This window comes from Mesocricetus auratus, unplaced genomic scaffold (assembly GCF_017639785.1).
Source record: "Mesocricetus auratus isolate SY011 unplaced genomic scaffold, BCM_Maur_2.0 Super-Scaffold_100041, whole genome shotgun sequence".
In the NCBI taxonomy this organism is placed as follows: Eukaryota; Metazoa; Chordata; class Mammalia; order Rodentia; family Cricetidae; genus Mesocricetus; species Mesocricetus auratus.
This window is the reverse complement of record NW_024429218.1, coordinates 4,592,228-4,611,494: the sequence shown is the minus strand read 5'-3', so window position 1 is coordinate 4,611,494 and position 19,267 is coordinate 4,592,228. Positions and strand designations below refer to the sequence as shown.

Here is a 19,267-nt window from a genome sequence, read left to right as displayed (position 1 = left end):
TGCCATTAATTTGAATTTGAAATAACCTCTTTAATAGCTAGCTTAGTAAGATATTTGAATTTGAATAAACTTCTTTAATGTCTAACTTAATAAAATGCAGCTGAATTCTCCTAGTAGCTCCTGCTTGTGTTGTTTTTGTTTAAATACACATGTACGCACACTTGGCCTCTCCTATGTAAGTAGTTGGAGAAAAAGAGAACATGAATGTTTTTTTCATATAGTCACAGCTATTCTTTAACCTGATAGCCAAACTCTGCCCCGGGCAGCTATCTAAGGGTTGACTTTGACATGGCCTGGGAAACTGTTAATGGACTTTTCATACACTTCATGGAGCTTCAAGACTGAAATCAGTCAGACTGCTCTGTCCTGACCAGTGTGGCCTCATGTTGTTTCCCAATTATACAGATTAAACAAGTCAAACTAAACTCACTTTCAGAACTTGAAATATAACAGACCCTTGCTTAGAAGCTTAAAATTAATTAATTGAAATTGTCTGTGAAGTCACTATAATATTTACATTGTGGTGTTTATAGCCCACTGAGTTAATTTACCATACGGTTTAGACTGTCCTTTGAAAGTCATAAAATAGGCTTCACATATTCAAAACATACTGTTTTGTGGCTTCATCTGTGGAATTTCCCAAGTTCTGACAACCTTGATTCTTTTGTATAGTGGGAAAAAAACAGATGAATAAAAGACTAAGGCAATCAGTGGGAAAATTTTAAAAAATTGAGGCAACAGAATTAATCATCTAGAATAGGAAGAGGATAGCAGTCGGGCTAAGAGTAAATGGAGCATTAGCTCCAAAGAAACAAATTTCAGTTGGATGTGGAAAGAATATCTAATAAAAAGCTCACTGAGAATTTGGGGGTGGGTGAACTCTGGCCCAGGAGACCAGAAAAAACCAAGACTCAAATATTTCAGCTGGGCCTGGAGCTTGAGGCCAGGTTTCCACTCAGGACAATGCATCCTCCCTCTGTGTGAAAGGGGCCTCTTGTGGCTCTGATATCTCTGCACTGCACGTGGCATTTACCAGTCTTCTGAACCCTGAAGGGGGACTTGTTAAGACACATGTCGTTTTCACAGACAGTCACTTAATAACGAAGACCTCTTGAGTTTGCTGGTTCTAAATTGTGCCTCTGCTATTAGAACTGTGCGATTTCATTCTCTAATGAATTCTGTTAGTAGATACCGGAAACATCCCCACCTTCCTCCCCATCATATCAGCCACCGGACTCTTCCCGGGAACACACATGGTACCGTTTTCTCCACACCGCATACCCTGTCTTCACAGGGTCATTGTTTCCACATACGCACAGATAATTGTGAACACATGACACACTCTACAATGGGGAGCTAGCTCAAGTTCTGAAGAATTTACGTATTAAACCAGTAAGTACATCAGCTGCAAGTTTTCAAACACACCATGGTCACCTCTGTCACTCGTAACTGCTGGGAGACTACTGACAAGTCCACATTGGGGGCCTTGGCTCCTTCGTCTGATTGTTTCGCTTTTTTGTCTGCTTGTCTTAGACAAGCATCAGAGTGTCTTATCACAGAGAGTTATGATTACAATAAGGTCTGAAATTTTCCATTAGGCTTTGGGCCTTGTTACGTGTCCTCCTCAGAGCACTTGTCTGACAATAGCTCTGCTTGCCTGTTATTCTGACAGCTTGGAATCCTTTCTCCATTCAGGCAGTCAGGCAACATGACCCTCTGCTCCAAAGTAACGTGCTTAAGGCCCTGACCCGTGTGTTTGTTGCTACAGAGTAGAGCTTCAGTAATGAGAACATCGCAGTTTTATATTTTTAAAATGATACTCTTTCCACCCAATGATCCTTTGGATTATGTTTGCAAACTAGGAAGTCTTGGGTCCTTTGTTTCTGAATCAGTTTCTCTGAATCGGTTACTCGAGGAAATACTGTGGTTCCCACCCGTGCAGTATGAGAAGACCTGTGTCTTTCCTCTGGGGAAAGGCATTCTCCAGCTCCAAAACTCTGGAACTCTGTTTTGCTCTGTTTTTTCTTTTATTCAGTTGCTTTTGTTTTTGTTTTTGTTTTTGTTTTGTTTTGAAACAGAGTCTCATAGTGTAACCCAGGCTGCTATGAAGTTCACTCTGTAGACCAGGCTGGGCTCAAACTCACAGAGATCCACCTGCCTCTGCCTCCCCAGTTCTAGGACTAAAAGCATGTGCCACCACATCCAACATTGGATCTGTCTTTAAAAATCATTTTCTGGGCTAGAGAGATAGCTCAGTCATTAAAGATTAGGCTCACAACCAAAAGAAAAATAATAAATTCTTTCTATTGTAGTCTCTCTTCCCCCTGGTTAGGATTAACATCTATGTGATTCAGATTCCAGTAATTGAAGGCTTCAGTTAAAGAAATAAATACAGAATAACAAAAGGGGGAAAAACCCTGAAACACTGAATGTTCAGAAGTAAAAGGTGTAGCTAGTAGTTTTTAAAAAATCGTAGCAATGATTCCATGTTCTCCATCACAAGTCAGAAGAGTGAGGTAAGCTCTCAACTGTCAGACCCCAGCCACTGCAGGAACCGGCATTCCCACGTGCTGTCCACCAGATCCTGTACTCACCTTGCCAGCACAGTCAGTCAGCCACGTGGTGCAGGTTCCACTGGGGAGCAGGGATGTGACTCTTGTTGGTCACATGGCGTCGCCTTCTCTTGTGGTCCTGGTGTAGAGCTTACAGCTTTGGGTGCCATGACATCGGCCTGTCTTCTGGACAGTAAACTCCTGGAGGATGGGGTCTTCTGACTCTATGAGGCCTGTATCTGGTTCCTGCTTACTCCTCCCTTACCATCTACTCTAGTTTGAATCCTGAACTCACCCCAAAGGCGTTAGAGGCTTAATTCCCAGTGGCACTATCAGGTGGTAGAGCCTTTAAATTCTAGAAGGAGGAAGTTAGGACATGTTTTTAAAGAAGACTGTCACTTTGGCCCCTCCTCTTCCTCTGTCTTGGCTTCGAGGCTGCCATGAGGTAAGCAGCTTGCACTCCCTGCCATGAAGTATTGCCTCGCAGTAGACCCAAAGGCAAGGAGACTGAGCAGCCATAGACCTCTGAGACCATGAGCCACTGTAAGCCTTTCCCTTAAATGTGATTGTCTCAGATATTTTGTCACAGTGACAGAAGCTAGCTAACCTCCTTGGCAAAATGACACCAAGAAAGAGCTAGCCATGGACCATCAGTGACTACAGTTCACATTTCTAGACCTTTCCTTGTGCTAAGCTCTGCGTTATCTCGGCTGCTGCCTATAGTAATTGGTCCTGTGAGGCTGCTACCGTAGGAAGACAGGAGTAAGCCGTGTGCCTGAGCCATGGGTCAGAAGTGGCACAGGTCAGACCTAGTCCACAGTTGAAATGAAGCTTCCTCTGCCCCCTATGTCACTGAGAGCACACAAAGCCAGACCAGAACAGCCGTGCTCCTTCTCTGAATGTCACCTGCTACAGGAGGCAAGAGGAGCCTGAAGAAGAAGCATGTGTGGAAGACAGGCAGCTTTTACCACATTTGTGTGATAGCTTTGCCTCAATCCTGTGGCAATGAAAGCATAACGGAGGAGCAAAACCCATGCCCCGTCATGAGAGTGGCTGATCTTTCCGCGTCCGACAGGACAGCAGCAACGCCGGCGCTCCTGACCTCACTGAAAGCCCGTCCTGGGTATCACAGGCTTTGAAATCGTCTCAGGCTGCTCTGATGGGGACAATCTTCTTCCCTACGGCTTGACTGAGTGACAACTTGTACATCCCAGCTCCTCTCTAAGAATGGAGGGAGAGAAAAGCAAAACAAGGAGGGGAGGGGAGGGAAGGGGAGAGGGGAGGAAGAGAAGAGGAGGGGTGGGGAAGAGCAGAGAGTAGGGAAGGGGAGGGCGGGAGAGAAAAGTCGGTCCCTGCTCTTTGAGGACTGGTGTCTGCTTCCAAGTGGCCCACTATAATGTGTGTTCCAGGGGCAGAGACCATTTTTCAAATGTTGAGGTTTTAGCTATTGCAGACTATGTTCATAAATCCTTCCTTCCTGTCTAGGATGGGTGTGGTGAGGCGACTAAGGGAAAAGGAAACATCTACCAGCCTTACCAGAGGGAACGGAAAGAAATTGGGCCAAGGGAAAGCTGCTGCTGGTTTTCTGTGTACGGTTTTAAGATGCGGTGACAATGACAAAAATAATGCCTGAGTGATGAGATTAAGTAGTAGCAGGTATTGCCATCTGGAATCAGAAAACAGTGGTACCATTACTCAGATTACTCGTTTTTTCTCATTAAAGTCATACATAAATGGCACATGCATTTCAACTTGGGTTTACAAACTATAGCAATCCAAAATAATAGCATTGATAGTATGTGTTCAGTTGGTAGGATTCTCACGTTAGTGTTGAGCCCCCTAAATGGTCTTCTCACCACCATGGCAGGCGTGGAACCACCCCCATTTGACTAGCACAGGAAGAGTCCCAGTAGGTTGACTAGCTCGCACTAGGTCTCACAACGACAGCTTCACCCTGTCCTGAACAGAGGGAATAAGCAAACAGCATCAAGCCAGCGAGGCCCAGACACGAAGAATCCTTGTTGCTTTGATTAAGTATCCCTGTGGATTACAATGATTTTCTCCCTTGTGAATTTGTGTTTTTTTTTCCTGCTCATCCAGTTGTATCTGGCTACCAGCTCTCATCCTTGCTGCTCGTGGTTCTCCTAGAGAGATGGTTCTGAAGCAGCCGAGCCCCTTGGCAGTTAGGAATGCCCATACTTCAGCCCCACCCCGAGCGGCAGAGTCATCAGCTGTGTGTGGCAAGGCACCGTCCAGGTGCCTCTGACGCTGTTCAGTTCCCCACAGCAACTAGCCTAGCTGCCCACACTTCTTCTCTTTAATCTGGTATAGTTCCTGGGATGGTGTGTACCAACCTCAACGGCATTAAAGTCTTGCATCTGGTGGCTATTTGGGGAAGATAACCTGCTGTGTTTTACGAGATATTAGCAACATCCTTAGCCCCTACTCCCCAGATGTCAGGAACATTCCTCCTAGTCCTTAATACCTGTAAGATTCTGATATTGTCACCTATGGACAAGAGACACTACGTTACCCTGGTTGATCAGCACAGGTCTGCGTTGTGGCCCAAGTGCTGGGATTTTTTTTTCACTAACTCCCTAATCCTTACACAAACCAATATAGAGAACTACTTCTCATAAATGTTTCTGTTGGTGATTAGCTTGAATCTGCAACAAGTTAAAGAAGAAAAACTAAGCTTGTAGCATTGGACACAAAGTAACAATATGCCTTCCTGTGACGGGGACTTCATTTACCTACAATGAGCAGGGATCACCAGGGCAGAATTTCACATCACCTTCCCCGCTCCAGCCTTTGCCCTTGCTTCTAGTTGTCAGATATGTTCCAGAAAAGCAGCACACACTGGCATTGTACACGCTGAATGAGACATCCCTTTGCACAAAAACACAAAAGTGTACATAGAAGATGCATGGGGAACACAGCCATTCTGGAAACAGGCCCTCATGTGTGTATCAAATTACACACGTTTGCAAAGTAACCTGTGTCTGGCAGGGTTAAGAGAAAGGCACCCTGTCCATTTCATGACGCTGACCTGACACAAGCCAAGTCAAACACGTGAATTGGAATTTGTACGTTAACTTGCCATCTTCGAATGTGCATATGCTTCAGCCGGTTAAAGAATGCCAGTGTCCCTGCAGTCTGCAGTGATGCTCTGAACTCCTCTGCAGCAAGGGGAGACAAGATGAGGACTTCCCCACAGGATGTGTGTCATCTCCCCGGCCTTCCATGGACCTCCTAGGAAGCTGTGACCTGTCACCCAAAGCAGGGTTGTGGCAGACAACCATCTATAACCTCCCCCTACTCAATGCTCAGTGTACCATTTCACTTTACAAAAACAGTGGAAACGCTACTTTGGAGCACTGATACCTTGGAACAGAAAGTAAATCTGGGCGTGAATATGCTCTCAGAGCCTTCATGCTGTCATGTCAGAGCACACAAACACGATCCTGAATCCATGAGTTAGAGTCACTGATCAGGGTGAGTACTGACTCAGCTAGGTACCACATGGTGTTCTCAAAGAGACGTAAGCATGAGTTTTTCATAACACAGGCCTTTTTATGGCAAGAGAAACAAGCTATGACTCCCATGCTCCAAAATGACCCCTTGAGCCGGTTTGACTTGACAAGTTGTTTGCTGTTTCTGTCATGGAACTGATCATCGCTTGCTAACTTTGAAGAAATCAGCAGTTGTTTTCCTTTGGTCGAGATATACCAAATAACTGCTAATCAAGTGAGGCCCTTGCTTAAACTGTTCCATCAAAGTATTTTTAAAGCCCAAGACCTTTCTCTTAGGCAGCAGTGCTTTCCATTAATTACCCCAGAAAAAAGAAACCACAGTAAACTTTTGAAAATATTTTTATATATGTTCCCATTTGTTTAAGAAAAGATGAAGTTTGTATGTACATTGCAAGTTTTCTGTAAGAAAACGCATAGCCATCAGCAAGGGTTGCCTTTGGGTGGGAAATTTGGGGGCCTTGCTAGACTTACTGTTCAGTTGTCATTATGTAAATGTGATACGACTTAATTATTGCCACTTCAAAAAGTTTATTTAATTTTAAGTGTTAGTGAATGATAGGATGGATGGATGCCCAGTACCTGTCAGAAACCCCAAGTGCCTCTATTAGGAAAGAAAGGGAGGGATAGAGGGAGGGAGGGAGAGAGAGAGAGAGAGAGAGAGAGAGAGAGAGAGCAAAGCATGATGTTCAGTGGGTACAAAGCCTGGTGACCCAAGTTATTCCCTGGGTTCACGTGATGGAAGGAGGCAGCCAACTCTGATCTCTACACTTTTGCCATCACACACACACACACACACACACACATACACACACACACACGTGCACGTGCATATATACATACAAACACATATACACACACAACATGCACACACGCACACACACGCACACATGCACGTGCATATACACACACATATACACACACATATACCCGCACACGCGTGCACACACACAAATAAATGTAATTTTTTAAAGTCAGAAAGTGGTACACTGTGTTGTTTGCTTCCAAGATGCCCCTCCTCTTGTATGTTTTATTGCTAAGACAGAGTGAGCTGCAAGATCTTCAGCTGAATCCTTGAGCCGACTCTAGCTTGTGGCAAGTTGGCATTAAAGCGCGACCCTTGTCTTTGTAAGAGTGATTCAGCCCGGAAATCATGCTTCGTGCCTTTACTCGTGCCAGACTCTAGGCAGCCACAAGCGTAGAATTATTCGTGGTGTTCCCAAAGATCATCGGAGTTCAGAGCCGCGTGTGAGCGGAGGTCTGTGGACGTCTTTGGACAAAGTTCAGGTGGAAAGTCTGATAAGCCAGTTGAGACTGGCTACAGTGACACCAGGCAGAGGCGGGGTCAGGTTGGAGCAAAGGAAAGGCTTCTTTCAAAAGCCACTGGGAAAGGGAGAAAGCCTGATGTCTGGTCACGTGTTCACAAACAAACGCAAAAGTGCCTCGGGGATACAAGCAGGGGTGCACCTGGGGTGAGCCTCCCCGTTTCTTACTCTCTTCTCACCTTTTCAGCTGTTGGCGGGGCGCTGGCCTTTTGACCACAACGATTTTGGAGTGTTCCTCTGCAAGCTGTTCCCCTTTTTGCAGAAGTCCTCCGTGGGCATCACCGTCTTGAATCTCTGCGCTCTCAGTGTCGACAGGTAATGCGCCTCTCTCTTTTTGCTCTGGAGTGGGGTTTAGAAAATCGCTTTCCTCAGAGAGTCGGGCACCTGAGACAGCTGTTAACAAGGTCAAGTGAGTTAGGGCATTCACAGGCTTGCCCCCAGTATTTAGAATTCCTTCCCACATTTGCAAGTTCATCTCAGACTCGCACAGTATGTACCTAGCACATTTTGCCAATGATACACAGAAGGCTTCCTTAAGACAATAAAAATAAAATAAAATTAGTTGTAACATGAAAAATGAAAGACTCAGAGAAGCAAAGCAGTCAAGCCAGTAGATCTTACCTCTACCCATCTGAAATGGCGATCCTGTCTCCGCAAATCCTCAGAGGCAAAAACTCTCAGTTCCTGTCTCCTCCTCTTCACATTCCCTTCTCTGCCCAGCCGTATCCTCCTGTCTCGACCTCCCTGGAGCTGGGATCACAGGCATGAGCTTTGTTTCTCTTTTAGACTAATTCAATCTAGTGTAGGCCTGGGTAGCCTTGAACTCAGAGAGATCCATCTGCCTCTGTCTCCTGAGTCCTGGTATTAAAGGTTTGTGCCACCACTGCCTGGCCTCTATGGCTAACTAGTATGGCTGCTTTGCTGTTTTGACCTCCAGTGGCTTTAATAAATCATAAGCAATATGTTGCCACAAATGATTTATTGATGGAATAAACTTGCTGAAAACAAGAAACCTAGAATATGCAAATCCTGTATTTTAGACTTGTCATGTACTGTTATTATTAAGAAAAGGAAAATACTGTTGAGTTCTATTTCAAATGCTTGAGCCAAGCAACAAAAGTACAAGGTTGTTATGGTTTTCACCATACTTTTTTTGAATGCCCAAAGTGTTTTATATTTCTCAAGACAAACAAAAGAAATAACTCTATCCAGTTCTAGAAGATCCATAGTTCTCACAAATGACCTAGGAAGAGCTTCCCAAACTGGTGACTGCAGATCCATGGTGTGACTGATGGGGCGGAGTTGCAGCAACCACAAGAGAAATAGTCGAAGGTTTCTGAATGTTTGGTCATCAAAAAGTAATTCAGAACCAAGCGGTGTAGTGAACCCACAGTTCCTGTAGTGTTTGCCCATTTTTCACCAAGTGGCTTGCAGCCTTGCTTCTGGACGCACACCACGACTGTACGGTGTGTGTGTCCTCACACCATACTGGGCTGTGGGCCAGATTCAAGACTCTGCCATGTGTTATGAATTGCAGTGTTTATCGTGCATAGTACACATTATTTAATTACAGAAAACAAATACTTGCAATACTTCCCTGACATCATCACTAAGCATATGCATGTCTCTGCTTCGATTTGCTTTGGAATCTTTGATTTTAAGACCTGCTGTTAGGGTCATTTTAAAATACCACTAAATGAGTTGGAATTAGAACAGACTTTCCAACAGTTTCCAAAATGGTCCTAAACATACTATTTTACACTATGCATTGTAAAAAAAATGATATTCTCAGCATTGATAATTATAAAACCATAAAATCAATCACTTCTGAAAAACATTGAAGATGGTCCGCATGGCACAGTATCAAAGAGTCAGCGAAGATACAATGTTTTTGAATCATTTTATTTGCATGTGTGTGTGAGGCCAGAAGAGAGCATCTGATCCCTTGAAGCTAGAATTAACAGGCTGTGAGTTGCCCAACATGGGTGCTGAGACCTGAACCTGGGTCCTCTAAACCGCTAAGCCATCTCCACCCCCTTCCAAAATAGTGTTCTTTGTGTAAAAATAAACAAGAACTTCCGTGTCACCAGTGTGTGACCTTGCGTTCATTTTTTATGAATGATAAAGCTGGGACAGTGAGATGACACGATGGGTAAACTCACGAGCCGTGCAAGCCCAGCGGCGAGGCCAGCGTTCAGAACGGACGCAAAAGTGGGAGCAAAGAGCTGACCCCACAGGCTTGCCCTCTGACCTCTACAGATGCCATGACATGTGCATCTCTCTCTCTCTCTCTCTCTCTCTCTCTCTCTCTCTCTCTCTCTCTCTGTCTCTCTGTCTCTCTCTCTGTCTCTGTCTCTGTCTCTCTCTCTCTCACTCTCTCTCTCCCTCCCCCCCTCTCTCTCTCACACACACACACACACACTATAATAATAATAAGTAAACAAAATTTTATGTGTACAAGTAATGAGGTTGATTCACTCGTGGTACGTTACCATTAAATGTTTCACCTCGTGCCTGTTTTATCTGCCTGTTTACATGGTGTCCCATAAAAATTTTCTCAGACAAGGGGCTAGAGAGATGGGGGCATGGTTAAGACCATGTGTCCTCTCACAGAAAGCCAGAGTTTGAATCCTGGGGATCCTGGCACCCAGATCAGGCGGATCTCAACCACCTGTTATTCCAGCCCCGCTAGCTCCATGGACACCTGACATACCTACACCACAACAGACGCACATGGCTAAAAAACGGTAAAACTGTAAGAAAACTTGGTGGTAGAGGGATGGCTCAGAGGTTAGAGCACTGACTGCTCTTGCACAGGACCTGAGTTCAGTTCCCAGAACCCACATGGCAGCCTGTAAGTCCAACCCCAAGACACCCACCACCTCTTAGGTATCCAGGAATGCACAGGAGCACAGATACACATGCAGGCAAAATACCCATACACATTAAATAAAGCTAAAATGTAGCTTAAAAATTCCCAGGCAAGCTGGAGAAATGGCTCAGTGGTTAAGAGCACTGGCTGTTCTCCCAGAGGACAGGGGTTTGGTTCCCAGCACACAACGGTGGCTCAGAACCACCTGTAACCCCGGTTCCTGGGGTTTCATCGCCCTCTTCTGGCCGTGGGGGAGGGGTCACTGCATGCACATGGTGCAGGCAAACACCAGACACATAAGATACAAGTAAAACCGGAAAAAATTCTCAGGCAGAAAGGATCACCAATGGAAAATTTTTAAAGGACCTTAAAAAAGAGAGAAGAAAAAAACCTGCTTTACGCCAGGCTTGGTGATAGGGCCACACGTCTTTAATCCCAGCCTGACACACACACACACACACACACACACACACACACACAGAGTCTCTAAAGAAGAAGAGGACGGGGAGAAGAGGAAGAAGATGATGATGATCTGGTTTCTGTGCGCTTCTATATGATTCTGCCTTCAACTTCTAACATCCACAGTGCAATTATTATAAAGAACCAAAGTCAGAACACTACAGAACACTTTGTGACACTCCTGCATATTTAATACCATGCTCTGTGTTTGGTGTACAATGTATCACTCCTTTGGCTCATGTACAACTTAGGAAAGCTTTCCATTATTTTTGAGTCATACCGCTAATAATCACTGCCCTCCACACTGACAGAAGCTTACTCTCATAAAGAACAGCTAAGTGCTTAGGGATACTCAGTTATGATTTATGATTTTCAAATAAAATCATTATTGTTAAGACATCAAAACATGTTAGTGGTCATAAATCATAATGGTGTTCTTTTGTATAGAGCCATGGCCCTGATAACTGAAATACAAAATAAATAAAATGTTTTGTATTGTTATTTAAAACAAATGTGTTTGCTAAAGCTAAGACACGGAAAAATAATTCCATCTATAGTTTAAAGTACAGTGGTATGGATGATAAAAACGTCCCTGTTTCCGTGGTTAAATGCAAAGACTAGAAACCACTTCACTAGCTGTTAGACTCTACAGGAGTCCATTGAGAGACAAGTTCTACATGAGCTGCTTTCGCCTCCTCATGTCAGATGCAAAGAGCTGCTGCGTTAGGTCATAGGAAATGTGGCTCAGTGGTGAGCACCTACTAGGCATGTGCAAAGCCCGACGTTTAATTCCCAGTAAGAGAAGAAAAGAACAGTTCCCAGTGACTAACTAGCAGATTGTGGCGTGTCAGCCATTTCCCTAAGAACCTAAACAAGCACCAGCATCCTGCATTGAGTCACCGACAACGTCTCGCTGCTGTTCCCGCCACAAGTGTGCCAATCTAAGTCCTTCGGTCACCTAAGTGTGGTGTTATCGAGAATTGGCGGGATAGTGGACAACGTGGCTGCCTCCTCATGGGTTGTAAGATCTGAAACTGAGAGGCTTGAGTGTAACATCATGACAGAAGTAAAGCACTTCCTGAATTTATCAGTGTGTGTGGTTAGACGTGTATTGTCACTACATTATTTGCTTAAAATGTTTAAAATATGTCTAAAAGACATGTGGGGGAAAGAAAGAAAGAAGGAAATAACTGCTACAAAAGAAAGAACATGTTACTCCATGTTTAAAAGCTACAGTGTTCAACCAATATGATACAGTCAGAACATTGATGCAAAAATACTCAATAAAATACTGGCAAATCACATCCAAGAACACTTCAGAAAGCTCATCCACCATGATCAAGTAGGCTTCATCCCAGGCATGCAGGGTTGGTTCGACATATGAAAATCCATCAATGTAATCCACCATATAAACAATCTAAGAAACAAAAATCACATGATCGTCTCACTGGATGCTGAAAAAAACCTTTGACAAATCCAACACCCCTTCATGATAAAGGTCTTGGAGAGATATGGAATAACAGGAACTTACCTCAACATAATAAAAACTATATACAGAAAACCAGCAGCCAACATCAAACTAAATGGACAGAAACTCAACACGATTCCTCTAAGATCAGAAACAAGACAAAGCTGTCCACTCCATACATCTTCAATTTTGTACTTGAAGTTCTAGCTAGAGCAATACGACAACAAAAGGAGATCAAGGGAATACAAATTGGAAAGGAAGAGGTCAAACTTTCACTATTTGCAGATGATATGATTGTTTACACAAGTGACCCAAAAAACTCTACCAGGGAATTCCTGCAGCTGATAAATACTTTCAGAAAAGTGGCAGGATACAAGATCAACTCAAGACAATCATTAGCCCTTCTATATACAGATGATAAAAGGGCTGAGAAAGAAATCAGAGAAACATCGCCATTTACAATAGCCAAAAACAACATAAAATACCTTGGGGTAACGCTAACCAAGCAAGTGAAAGACCTGTATTGGAAGAACTTTGAGTCTTTGAAGAAAGAAATTAAATAAGACACGGGAAGATGGAAAGATCACCCATGCTCTTCGATAGGTAGGATCAACATAGTAAAAATGGCAATCTTACCAAAAGCAATATACAGATTTAATGCAATCCCAATTCTTCACAGACCTTGAAAGAACAATTCTCAACTTTATATGGAAAAACAAAAAAACCCAGAATAGCCAAGACAACCCTGCTCAACAAAGCAACGTCCGGAGGCATCAGCATCCCTGACTTCAAGCTCTATTACAGAGATATAGTCCTCAAAACAGCTTGGTATTGGCACAAAAATAGACAGATAGACCAATGGAATCGAATTGAACACCCTGACATTAACCCATACACGTATACCTGATCTTTGACAGAGAAGCTAAAATTATACAATGGAAAAAAGAAAGCATCTTCAACAAATGGTGCTGGCATAACTGGATAGTGACACGTAGAAGACTGCAGATAGATCCATATTTATCACCATGCACAAAACTTAAATCCAAATGGATCAAAGACCTCAACATAAATCTAGCCACACTGAACCTGTTAGAAGAGAAAGTGGGAGGTATCCTTGAACGAATTGGTACAGGAGACCGCTTCCTGAACATAACACCAGTAGCACAAACACTGAGATCGACAATTAATAAATGGGACCTCCTGAAACTGAGAAGCTTCTATAAGGCAAAGGACACAGTCAACAAGACAAAAAGGCAACACACAGATTGGGAAAAGATATTCACTAACCCCACATCTGACAGAGCACTAATCTCTAAAATTTACAGAGAACTCAAGAAGCAAGTCTCCAAAACACCAAAGGATCCAATCAAAAAGTGGGGTACAGAACTAAATAGAGAATTCTCAGTAGAGGAGTCTAAAATGTCTGAGAGACACTTAAGAAAGTGCTCAACATCACTAGCCATCCGGGAAATGCAAATCAAAACAACTCTGAGATACCATCTCATTCCTGTCAGAATGGCTAAAATCAAAAACTCCAACTACAGTTTATGCTGGACAGGATGTGGAGAAATGGGAGCACTCCTCCACTGCTGGCAGGAGTGACCACTTGTACAGCCCCTTTGAAAATCAGTATGGAGATTCCTCAGGAAAATGGGAATAAACCTACCACAAGACCCAGCAACTCCACTCTTAGGCATATATCCAAAAGATGCCCATTCATACAACAAAGATGTCTGTTCCACTATGTTCATAGCATCATTATTTGTAATAGCCAGAACCTGGAATCAACCTAGATGCCCCTCAACCGAAGAATGGATAGAGAAAATGGTACATTTACACAATGGAGTACTATTCAGCAGAAAAAACCAATGGAATCTTGAAATTTGCAGGCAAATGGCTGGCACTAGAAAGAACGCATCCTGAGTGTGGTAACCCAGTCACAAAAAGACAAACATGGTATGTACTCACTCATTTATGGATTTTAGACATGGATCAGGATAGTGCCAGTCTGCATTTTCAATGACAGAGAGTCTGGGAAACAGAACCTTCATCCAGTGATTGATGAAAGCAGAGGCAGATACCCACAGACAAACACTGAACTGAACTCCTGGAATCCAGTGTCAGAAAGAAAGAACTGATGGGCAAAGGAGTTAAGACTGGGCTGGTTTAACTCACAGAAACAGTTGGCCTGAACAAGGAGGAGCCCTTGACCCCAGATTGATGGCTGTGTGGAAAGCATGGGACTGACCCAGACCCCCTGAATGTGGGTGTCAGTGAGGAGGCCTAGGAAATCTGTGGGGCCTTGGGTAGTATTTATCCCTGGTGTTCAAATAGACTTTGAGTGTCCATGCCACCGTGAGGGATGCTCTCTCAGCCTGTACTCTTGGGGGAGGGCCTAGGCCCTGCCCTGGATGAAATGTCAGTCACTGGAGATCCACCATGGGGATCGAAGTGGAGATTGGGTGCGGGACTGGGGGACTTAGTGGGGAGGGCAGGGAAGGAGGGGAGGGAGAAGGAGCTGGAATTGACATGTGAAACAAGCTTGTTTCTAACTTAAATAAAAAGAAAATTTAGCAAAAAAAAAATGATAATTTTCTCAAACTGGTTTTACAAATAGGAAGGCAGGGGATGAAAAGTTCCATCAAGTCCACAAAACCATGAAGCCTGGGAGCCAGTGACCAAATGGGTCTCTTTATTCTTAACCACTAAACTCTTTTGAGCGTGCAAAATCTCAAACCAGAAAGCAGTAGAAGAAAAGAATACATTTTGATCTCTGGAAAAGAAGAACCCTATCTGGGGCTGGAGAGAATGTTCCCAGGTTAAGAGCACATACTGCTCTTGCACAGGACCTGGGTTCAGTTCCCAGAACCCACATGGTGGCTCACAACCACCTATAACTCCAGCTGCAGATTTGACATCCTCTTCTGGCAACTGTGTGAATATGGGCCATATGAACTCACAAGGCATACACATATGTATATAAAAGATAAATAACCTTTTAAAAAACAAAAGAAAAACCTCTGAACTTAAAAAGAAAGACTAGAAGCTCTGAATGTGTTCACAAATATATTTCAATATTTACTTTACATATGAGTGCTCTGTCTTCATGTATACCTTTATCCCAGAAGAGAGCATCAGACCCCACTATTGATGGTTGGGAGCCACCGTGGGTGCTGGGAACTGAACCCAGGTCCTCTGGAAGAGCAGCCAGTGCTCTTAACCACTGAGCCTTCTCACCAGCTCCACGGATATATTTTAAGAGATAAAGTTTTAACATTCACACCAAATAGTTGTAACATTTTTTAAATGAATAGGGCAATGTCTTAGCTACTGTTTTATTGCTGTGAAGAGACACCACGGCCAAGGTTACACTTATTAAAGAAGGCATTTAATTGAGGGCTTATAGTTTCAGGGGGTTAGTTCATTATTATCCTGGCAGGAAGCAGACACCACAGTCATGGCACTGTAACAGAGATCTTCAGGCAACAGGCAGAGAGAGAGAGAGAGAGAGAGACTTGGGCTAGCCTGGAATTTTGGACCCTCAAAGCCACCACCCCCAGAGTCACAACCTCCTCCATACCTCCTAATCCTCCCCAAACAGCTCAACTAGGACCTAAGTATGATGAACCCGTGTGGGCCACTGCCATCCAAGCCACCACAGGCAATAAGGCCATAAGCCTGAAAGCTGAAGGGAAAAACCATCTGTCCCACTAGAGGCCCACCAAGACTGGTTCCTCCTCATTGTTCTCTGTTTTCTAATCTCCAAAGCTTCGATTAGCCTAGCACAGGAAGGCTTAGGGCGCTGTGTAGGCGTGAAGGAAAATGGCCCCCGGGAGTGGCACTGTTAGGAGGTGTGACTTTGTTGGAGTAGGTACGTCACTTTATTGGAGGAAGTGAGTCACTGCAGGGTGGGCTTCGGGGTCTCCTATGTTCAAGCTGCAGTCATTGCGGGACACGGTTGCTTCCTGTTGACTGGGGATCAAAAGGAAGAACTCTAGCTCCTTCTCTGGCACTGTGTCTGCCTGCACACCGCCATACTTCCCGTCATGTCGATAATGAACTAAACCTCTGAAACTGTCTGCCAGATGCAATTGTGTCTTCTTTAATAAGAGTTGCTGTGGTCATGGTGTCTCTTCCCAGCAATAGAACCCTGACTAAGACAGTCACTGACATCACACACATGTCTGCTGCGGGGCACCCTCCCCACAGCACCTCCTTCCTCAACACACTTATGAACTACATGTTTCATGTCACCCTTGAGTCAAGTACCAAACAGCATGCAATTCCTCATTTAGAAAAGAAAAATAGTAAGAATGACAAGAATTATTTCATTCTGTGGTCTGACTTTTGGATCAAGCCATTTTTAAAATGTCACTCTGCTGACGTGGCCTTCATCCAGGAGACTTCTCCATGGAAACAAAGTCATCATCCTTTGTTTGTGGCCTTTATCCTTGTGCTCATTTGATGCTGACTTTGAGGACCCACGCAAAGGGGATGGAGTTGACACTTACATTCAAAAGCTTTCATACTGGAGAAAGAACCACAGTCATAATCCCTCTGTTATTTTTTTCAGGGCATTTTATTTTTAAGTGTGTGTGAATTGTACACGTCAGTGCTGGTGCCCAAAGAGCCCAGCAACATTGCATGCCCTGGAACTGGAGTCCCTGACAGAGGTGCTGGGAAGTGGGCCTGTGTCCTCTGACCTGCAGACGAGGTGATCTGATCCCTGCACTTAACTGCTGTACACACGACAACACTTAGAGCTGTACACACGACAACACTTAGCTGCTGTACACACGACAACACTTGCTCCGAGTCTTTGCTTGATTCCACTACAGCCTGCTGGAAGGGGGAACCACTCTTTCCAAGTGAAGCAGACATCAACAAAGGGGGAGTCTGGAATCCTTTAAGAACAATTTTCAGTTTTTAAAAACCACATTTTTCTTGCCTGAAACAAATTACCACCCAGGCAGAGTTGCCATGGTATTTTAATGATATTTAATGATAATCATCTTTCATTTTGGAGTTGTTCAGAGAGAAAGTCTGTATCTAAGTACTTTTGAATTTCTTCCCTAATTACTTACTGAAATATAGAATGCAATAAAACCAAAGAAACGTCCCAGCTTCGTCTCTACGGAGCTGAGTCAGATAAACAGAGGGTCATAGGTGGCACCTGGTTGATGAGCTTCGTTTTTCTCTATCTGTGGCCTTGCAGGAGTTTATCCTTGCTACCAATCCTCCTCGCATTTAACTAGTACTTACTTTCCTTTAATTTATGTTCTCACTCTCTTGTGAAAAAGATAAGAGAAAATTTTCAGAAATAGAGAAAAATTTAAGAACAAGTTTTGACCTCTGTTTAGCTTCATCAGTAAACTTTTTAATGCAAAAATTAAGTATACTTTTACAAGGAATGAACTTTTCCCAGAAAAACTATGAACAATCAACTGTTACCAACCATAAAATGTTTTTTTTCTTGCAGCTGTGATGAGCTTCAAATGTTACTTTTACTTTATTTGGGGAAGAACAGAAGGAGACAGGCAACTCAATGCTGCTCTTTGTGAAGTTAATGGTCTTGTTTAAAGTGGAGGATGATGACAGGGCCCAGCTATAAACAGGCCTGGGTACGGATCCAACTTGTAGTTAGGAGATGTCTGGAGAAGGAGCCTATAAAAAGATTAAACTCATTTAGCGGCTCTCCCAGAGCCGTGTGTAATTAGATTCCTGGAAAAGCTGCAAAGACCCATCAGGAAGGTAGCTTTTCTTCGTGTGCCGTTTACTTCAGGCGCGACGCTGCAGGTCGTCGCTCGGCGCCTTCCTTCCCTCTCAGCCCCACAGACAGATCCCAACTCAAGAGTGTTTCTGAAGCGCAAGCCTTACGCTTGGGTTCAGTGTCTTCTCGTGCTGCTGTGGTTTCTGACTATCCAGAGTGGACACACAGCAGGGCTGAGCCACAGAGAGGGGTGTGGGCGAAGCCGCGCCCTGGCTAGGGCCGCTGAGGGCCTCATTCCGGGTCTGTTCCCTGCAGCAAGTACTTCATCATCCTTTATCTTCCTCTGCTGTCAAGATCAGGCAGCTGGTTACTTTTGCTAACCCCGTTTCCCTTGGACAACCAGCTACCCTCAAACTCAGCCATTTAAAACAACCATTTTATCAGATCTTATCATGTTCTTCAGAACACTTCTGCTCCTCGTCTCCTCAGCTGGGGTCACAGGTAGTTTGCAGCTGGCACTGAGCTTGTCTGAGGTCCATAGCTTACTCGTCCGACACCTTGGCAGGAACAGCTGGAAGTCTCTGGGCCTCCCAGCCTTCTGCTGTGGAAGGACCGTGGTGCCCGCCTATCAGAGGCCCAGTCCTGGAACAGGCAGAGGCAGGCAGATCTTTGAACTCAAGGCCAGCCTGGTCTACAGAGTAAGTTCTAGGACAACCAGGGCTACACAGAGAAACCCTATCTCAAAAATAAAATAGTAATAATAGCAATAAGCAAAGCACTTAAAAAATAAAGAGATTTTAAAGTGACCTCTTTTGAATTTAATTTTTATTTTATAATGTTTTTGTGTTTGTTTGGCCACAAAAGTTTAATGTAACAATGGCTATCTCCACCCTTACTTTCAAAATTCATCGCACAAACTGGGTGCGGTGGTCCACGCCTTTAATCCCAGCACTCAGGAGGCAGAGGCAGGCCAAGAAAGATCTCTGTGAGTTTGAGGTCAGCTGGTCTACACAGAGAGTTGCAGAACAGCTAGAGCTACACAGTGAGACCCTGTCTTGGAAAAATAAATAATAATGATGATGATAATAATAATAAAGGTTCCACACATGCAGCAAATGCCTCTGGCCTTGGAAACATTCTAAAATCTACTTAAAGGCATATGCTATGACATATGTAAAAGATGCTCTATCCTTTTATTCTGACATGTAACATGTCAGGGCACAAGGTGATAAATGAGAAGCTCCCTGCGAGTCATTAGGCCAATCTCCTGGCCCAGGCTTCCCCTTTCACTGGACATGGGTGTGGCAACATCCAGCCCTTGCCTTTCCAGTCCTTAGGGTTCCCATCTTGA

At 44.0% G+C, this 19,267-nt stretch overlaps 1 protein-coding gene across 2 annotated transcripts in view; it reads left to right on the top strand.

Annotated features, from left to right (window-relative positions):
• The window catches only part of Ednra (endothelin receptor type A), a 67,586-nt gene that overhangs the window by 31,889 nt on the left and 16,430 nt on the right, over positions 1–19,267 (top strand). For both annotated transcript variants that reach the window (XM_040734835.1, XM_005077741.4), the window contains one exon: positions 7,595–7,722. In XM_040734835.1, the coding sequence (XP_040590769.1) occupies positions 7,595–7,722 (128 nt within the window). The remainder of the gene's footprint in view (positions 1–7,594; positions 7,723–19,267) is intronic.